Source organism: Lathyrus oleraceus, chromosome 4, assembly GCF_024323335.1.
Source record: "Lathyrus oleraceus cultivar Zhongwan6 chromosome 4, CAAS_Psat_ZW6_1.0, whole genome shotgun sequence".
NCBI lineage: Eukaryota > Viridiplantae > Streptophyta > Magnoliopsida > Fabales > Fabaceae > Lathyrus > Lathyrus oleraceus.
Genome location: NC_066582.1, coordinates 222,209,169 through 222,216,857, shown reverse-complemented (window position 1 = coordinate 222,216,857; position 7,689 = coordinate 222,209,169). Strand labels below are relative to the sequence as shown.

The 7,689-nt window shown below is 35.1% G+C and overlaps 1 protein-coding gene across 1 annotated transcript; it reads left to right on the top strand.

Annotated features, from left to right (window-relative positions):
- Positions 1 to 3,498: 3,498 nt before the first annotated feature.
- Positions 3,499 to 6,166, top strand: LOC127074659 (peptide methionine sulfoxide reductase A5). The gene is made up of 4 exons (XM_051016000.1): positions 3,499 to 3,952; positions 4,597 to 4,709; positions 4,823 to 4,967; positions 5,729 to 6,166. Exons 1-4 carry the CDS (start codon positions 3,653 to 3,655, stop codon positions 5,924 to 5,926), a joined length of 756 nt encoding a protein of 251 aa, XP_050871957.1. The 5' UTR covers positions 3,499 to 3,652; the 3' UTR covers positions 5,927 to 6,166.
- Positions 6,167 to 7,689: the final 1,523 nt, after the last annotated feature.

Sequence of the window (7,689 nt, the reverse complement as noted above, 5' to 3'; positions counted from 1 at the left end):
ATGGTAGGGTGCAAATTTGAGGTGCTACAATAATTGACAAATTGTAACATTAAAACATCAAAACGACATTTAAATAGGAACAAAAAAAATCTTCTAAAACGACACTTAAAAAGAAACGGAGGGAGTAAGATTTTAGATTGAGGGTTGGAAATTTTGCTAAATGTATAAAGATACCCAAAAAAAATAAAATATTTTGAAGGTTAATGCTAAAGAACTCTTTCTATTTTATTTATATACTAGCGGTCAGCCGTGGGGTGCACATTTATCTTTTTTTAGTGAGCACATGCATAAAAATATAAATATTATTTTTTAACTTAATTTTAATTTTAATTTTAATTATTTATAAAATTGTAGAAGATAATGAAATGAAAGAGATACATAAACGACCACTTAAAAGATAATGAGAGAGAAATTAAGATTTAAAACAAAAATTCAAAAAGGATATATTTAAAACAAAAATATATTATATTAAAATTATGTTTTCCTTTTATATATTAGTATAAATGAAAAGAATATATTTGGAACAAAAATAAGTTACACAAAAACTATGTTTGTCTTTCTATTTTTTATATTTGGAAGAGTAAGGATGGATGGTATACTAACTCTTACATTCATAATATAGATGTATAATTATCATTACAGCATTGCTATTCCTACACCACTTTCTACACCAAATACTTACACCGTATACACTGTTCACCGTATTTATATGGTGAACAGTGTATTTTAAAAATAAAATAATATTTTTATGAACAGTATTTTGAACAATACATGAATAGCCCGTGAACAGTACATGAACAGTACATGTGAACATTGTCTATGAACAGTGACTTAAAATAGTGAAAACAGTTGGTTAATTAAATGTAAAAAATTGGTTAATGAGGTGACGAAGTTGGTTAATGAACGTACAGACATTAAAAATAATTTTGAATAGCCACCAAAATTGGTTAATACAAGTTATGAAGTTGGTTAAAAAAATTATGAAATTGGTTAATAAACATTTAGATAATAAAAAATAATATTAAAAAATAATATTTTTTTTATATATTTTTTAAAAATAATATATTATTATAATATTCTACTGTTCACCGTACTGGTGAACAGTAGAATATGGTGTAGGTGTAGAAATCAGTGTAAGAATAGCATTTTTCTTATCATTATTTTATTTCATATCTAGTTAAATTCTTATAAGTTGGATATTAGATGAACCTAATGTGAATTTGGTAACATATTAATACTATTTTTATAAGATTATAAATTTAAAAATCGCAGAATCTTCAAAGGAGCAAGAAGCACCAGACTCCTCCTCAGAGCTTCGGGGGAGATCGAGGTTGTCATGCTTCTCTGCGAGAGCCAGAAGAGAAACCACCAACGAAGAACCCATAGAAACATCCTCTATGCACTTTCATCCTGGGTAGCAGGATACCAAAGTGGATGGAGAAGCCTTCTAAGTTGAACACACGCAATGAGAAAGGAGATACCGACGAGCACGTGCAACTCGTCAATGAGCGTTTTTAAACTATTTACACACCGACGAAGCTTCAAAGTGCAAACTATTTGCACTGACTTTGACAAGATCTTCTAGGATATGGTTAAATGCTCTATAGAGCGGGAGCATCGAATCATGATTGACCTATGTGAGAGCTTAGCAACACATATCACGGCCATGAAAAGAAGAGGCTGAGGAAGACCTTAAATGATGGACATTCGAGAATGACCTTCTACACGACAACCCCTTCAGACAGAAGCTGGGAAGAAGGGAAGCTCATGCCATGAAGCAACTTCTAAATAAGGCTCAATATTTCATCAACCTGAAGGAGAAATTTAACACCCGGTTAAACAACCTGATTGTTGTTGTCGCTAATTCTAACCGCTCAATTGGGAAAGATTCTCACTGACGGAAGGATGAATCTGATCGAGGAATGCATGGTTGATACGACAAATACACTTTTTTGAATGCATCAAAAGAGAAGATTTATCAGGAAGGCGTGAGCACGGAGTTTCAAAAGGGAGGAGTCAGAAACCTCTTTCCCATTAGAGAGAGTCATCCCAAATAGACAAGACAAAATAATGTCGCTTCCACAAGGGTCACAAACACAACACCGGCGACTGCATCCAAATGAAAGATGACATCGAGGGATTGATAAAAAGAGGTATATTGCCTTAATACATAAAGGGAGGAAAAAGAGAGAGATAAGAGTCACCCAAGATCAAGTCCCCCTTGAAATTTGCAGAAGCCATAACTAGTGGAGAAAGGACAAGTGGAGAGGACAATTGAGCTAGCAAGGGGAAACCCTAATACATTGTTGATATTAGTAGAGGAGCGCCCCGAGAGAATATCTCGTCCAAAGGCACAGTGAAGAGAAAGATTGTTGAAATGATGGTCATCCATAAGATGGTTGGAGGAACGTTAACCAAAACCCTTGACTGACTAATGCTTGTGTTTCGAGACTGCGAGAAAATCAGGGGAATCCCAAATGAAATCTTCTCTTTTTTCATAACTGCTATGATTGGAAATTTCGATGTTTCTAGAATTCTGATCGATAGTAGTATTTCGTGCAACATAATATACTCCAAACTGTTCGAGAATATGGGCCTCAAAAGGGGAAGTTTGTCGTCGTACGAAAGGGTCAGTTTTACAAGCATTTAATAATGTGATGACCCATTTGTGCGGGTATATCAAATTAGTGATATTTGTTGGAAAAAGAAGGAACGTCTGAAACGTCAGCTCGTAGTTCCTCATGGTCCCCCGACAAAATTGTATACAATTGCATTCTTAGTAGGCCTTTAGCAGCCACCATGGACATAATGGCCCCACCGACCTACCTCAAGCTCAAATTCCATTACCTTCACGGGAAACCGATCATAGTCAATGCTGATCTTGAAAAGACTAAAAGGATATATCAAGCACTCCAGCAAGACCATAGAGTGACCAAGGTCATGGAAATCAATGTAGTGGACCGATCAGAATGAACATCGTCCGACCACTCAGAGAGAATCACTATTCGTTTATATTTTTCCCGATGCAATGGAACTACCTTAAAGAATAGTATAGGCAATCTGAATCGAATATACATCAAACAACTCTCTGCATCATACGCCTAACAAATAACAAGTTGTTATAACCACTCTACTGTGTAAAGGATACACGCGAAGAATTCAGGTACACAATTTCAAATTCAAATTTCATTCACTCTTCTCCTCCACATACTGACTTGAACGTTGAAGTGCTAACTTTGCAGACCAACTCATCTCCTCCGCATCGGAAGATCAAATTCGTTGTTGTCCTCTCTACAATCACTGATTCGTCAACCAATTATAGTAATGTAATGAAACAAAAATATCTATTTACAAATGAAAGAGAAATGACTATCGATTAAAAACGCGTTTAAAAACGTGTTTCAATTAATCATATTAATGACTATTGTAGTTTTGTTTGTTTGGGCTTATTGCCCTCCTAAATAAATAAAATAAATTCAATTGAATTTAAAACAAACAAAACGACAGAGAAGCTAAACAAACGACATTATGGTGGAATTCCCCATTCGGCCATTCGCACATCCATCTCCTAAAAACGACAACGATCACTTGTTCCCACGCCTTGGTTTCCGCTTTTAACCGCAACAAAACGCAACGCAACCTCAAAAGCAAAATGGAAGTTTCAGAGAGGAACAAGCATTATTACATTCTCTCAGTATTCATCATCCTCGTTACTTTCAACTTCGACAATGCTCACTGTATCAGGTTCCCGGATCGGGTCGCCCAACCCGCCCGAGACCAAACCGATCAACATCACTTGCAGACGGCCGTATTCGCTCTCGGAAGTTTCTGGAGATCCGAAGCTGTGTTCGGTTGCTTACCCGGTGTTGTTAGGACCACTGTTGGGTATGCTGGCGGATCTAAACCTAATCCTGAATATCGAAGCTTCGGGGATCACGCTGAATCCGTTCAGGTTCTTGTTTTCGTCAATCTGTTTTATTTTGTGTTATGTGCATTGTTGGTTCTTAGTGCTTTTGTGTAGTTTTGATTTTGTGGTTGATTTTGTAGTATTTGAATTAGCTTTAAATTTACCGAACTTCTCAATTGGAATAACTATAAGTAGTATTTGGCTCTTAACTTATGGTGCAACGGGATAAATGACTTAATTAAGCGCTTATTGATGAGTCTTTAGTATAATAAGTGCTTATGGATGAAGTGTTTTTATTAAATAGTCAAGTTTGGGGGTGAATTTATGGTTGGCTCTTCAAGTCTTGGATGGTAAGGATCATGATATTTTTTTAAAATTTTGGGATCTTTGGTCCATGAAAAGGCCAGGTTTTATTTCATTATTGATTTGATAATGGTAACCGCACAACAAGCTTGACCAAAATGCAGTGGTCTTGATTCTGGAATTTATGGAGATTACTTTATATTGATAAGGTTGCGCAACATTTGACTCATGGTGTGTTTTTCTTTTATACCATGAATGAACAAACTAAATTCATCAACCATCTTACATCGTATAATCCAATATAACTTCGTTTGTTTACTGATATAGTGAATTGAATTTGGATGATTTTATTGAATTTGCTGTTATGGTTTGGTAATATAATGCAGGTTGAGTATAATCCACGGCTAATTAGTTTTAGGGAACTGCTTGATATTTTTTGGTCGAGCCATGATCCCAGGCAAGTGTATGGCCAAGGTCCTGATGTGGGTAATCAGTACAGGTAGGAGGAGTGTTATGCCAGCTTCACTGATGCAGTTATTTTTTATATTCTTTCATATTCAATTTGATGCCTAGTGCTAAGTACTTAACTATACTATACTTACATTTCGACAGATCTATTATTTTTGTTAATGGAACTGAAGAATCAAGAATGGCTTCGGTCAGCAAGGAACAGGAGCAAACCAGGTCAAGAAGCAGCATTGTAACTACTCTAATTATACAACTTGGAACGTTTCATCCTGCCGAGCCAGAACACCAGGTTCGTTATTCCAATAATAATGTTTATTAATATTGATGTAGAAGATAAGCATTTTCTACACATTTGCACAGATCTGGGTATAAGTAACCAATACACTATCACAGACTCACAGTGACATTTAAGGAAATTAAAGATATAAGTATAACAATTTATATTTAATAAAATATTATATTTTATATGCAGAAAAGATACAGTTAAATTGATCCATTTGTTATCACCATAATTCGAGGTTTATGTGTTCTCTATCTAAATTAATCCATTTGGGAAGCTCAAGATTACAAGAGTGAGAATATGTTTGTGGCACTAGGTGAGAGCGGGACTTCAATCAGTTTCAATCTGTTTCTCAGTTTTTTGAGTAACAATACTTGAGGACAGTGGCATCCATGGTCCACAAAAAATAGGGATATTAGAGTTGGTGTTGTGCATTTAAACGGTAGAACTGTTACCTCCCATTCATTAGGGGTTCTGAGTTCAGCTAGTGCTCATTTTTATTAGAAGAAGATATGAAGCATGATGATAAATTAAATGATTAAAAGCAAAAAGCCTTTAGAAATTAGAAATAAAAACTGTCATATTTTTTTTACAGAAGTTAAATTAATTACTTTTGGAAGCATGTCCAAACATATCATAGAATCAACTTTTTTGGCCCAATATTCTACATTGATAGATTTGTTTTTGTGGTCAAAAAGTGCTTGTCAAAGACAGTTCTCGATCCCACTATATTACTGACTTACATTGCATGTTCTGTTGTAAATATGCAGAAATTTGAACTGAAGCAAAATACCTTCCTTCTTCAGTTAATTGGGAACTTGCCTGAAGAGGAGCTCGAGAGCTCAAGCCTGGCAACGAAGTTGAATGGATATGTAGCTGAGCTTTGCCCTCCAAATATCCAAAAGCATATTGATGCAAAGATCAACGAGATTATAAAAAAGGGTTGGCCCATTTTAAGGGAATTGTAATTGGCCTTTGGGGAAAGTTGATCTTATTCATTGTCATTCTTTAGCCATCGTGTGCAGTGTATCTATAGGTTTGGTTCAAGAGTTTGTAATGTATCGGTTGCACAGCTCAAAGTACCAGAAGGAGAATCAAGCATATGATTTTATCATGGCGAGAATATTACTAGACTATTTTCTTGTAATTATTGTAATTGTGATTGAACTCTGAGTCCCACTCATCCCATGAAAAAGAAACATTTCTTACTTGTGGTCTCTTAAATTTCATTTCCAATTTTCCCATATGATTGACATTAGACCATCCATCAAGGTGCGGGTGAAGAAGTTTTTTTTTAAATATTTAAATTTAAAAAAAAAAATCCAAAAATGCACATATTTTCAAAAAAATTACACAAATGGACATTTTTTGCCCTAAAATGGTCATGGGCGCCACCTAGATGGCGCCTACCCTTAACTTTAGGGCAAGACGCCACTAGGAGTGGTGCCTACTCCTAATTCCTTTTTTTTTTTTTAGAATTTTTTTTAATATGTTTTTAATTATTTTTTTAATTTTTTTAACTTATTTTAAATTTATTAATTTATATTTATTATAATTTATATTAATATATATATATATATATATTTAATTTATGACTAAATAATATTATTTATAAATTATTAAAATATATTAATTTATATACATGTAAATAAATAATATTATGTATATATTTGTAAAATACACAAGATATATATATATATATATATATATATATATATATATATATATATATATATATATATATATATATATATATATATATATATATATATATATATATATATATATATATATATATATTAATTTATATTAATAAACACAATATATTTATATTAAAATAATATACAAGACAAATATTATAAAGATATGATTAAAATGCATTATTAACTTGGGATTTATCACATATTATGCGGTCCCTGGTACGATCCGCACGCACGGGGGAGGTCTAACTACTCGTCTATACGGCTCACGTGGTGGTGGTGCTTCCATATTCCCACCCCTAGTCCTAACGCGTCCCCTTGCCGTTTGCCGTTGTGGTTGGGTCGAAGTTCCTTCAATGCTGTAGGAAAGGCGGGTGCCCTCTGCGCCCTCAAAGCTTTGTCTCGGTGGGACAAACTGACTCCTGTTGGGTGCGCCCTCGAAATGTGGCCTTTGGTAGTTGAGGGTTGAATCTGGTTGGCTAAAGAACAATGTCTGTTGTGGTGCGTAGTAGTCTTGTTGGTAATCCTCTTGTATACCTGTGTCGGGGCTAAGTGGAAGACTGGAAGAGCCCGGGACATCGTCGTGATGGAAGTGTTGGGATTGGTGTTGGTGGGGGGATTGAGTTTGTGGTAGGTGTTGGGAATGTTGATGGTGGTGGAAATGTTGATGTTGGTGTTGGTAATCTTCATGATATTGGGGTTGAGTTTGTGGTATGTAGTGTTGATTTGGTTGGGGGGTGGACATGTGTTGTGGTGGTTGTTGTTGGTAATACGGTGGTGGTGGTTGTTGTTGGTAATATGGTGGTGGTTGTTGTTGTTGGTAATATTGTGGTGGTTGTTGTTGTTGGGAATATTGTGGTGGTTGTTGTTGTTGGAAATATGGTTGTTGCATTCGGGGATCGTCCAAATAGAACGGGTCAGACACAATCATTTCTGGATTTGTATTTGCTCTATACCAATCCACATATTCCCTTGTCAGCTTCATTTCGTTGGGCGCAACCGAAAATTATAGAACATAGTGGGCACGCTCT

Bases quoted from the DNA above. Each gene is read 5' to 3' on its own strand.
- LOC127074659 (XM_051016000.1), top strand. From the start codon at position 3,653: ATGGAAGTTTCAGAGAGGAACAAGCATTATTACATTCTCTCAGTATTC. The intron at 4,710-4,822 runs GTAGGAGGAGTG...ACATTTCGACAG, and splicing joins GATGTGGGTAATCAGTACAG to ATCTATTATTTTTGTTAATG. The intron at 4,968-5,728 runs GTTCGTTATTCC...GTAAATATGCAG, and splicing joins CTGCCGAGCCAGAACACCAG to AAATTTGAACTGAAGCAAAA.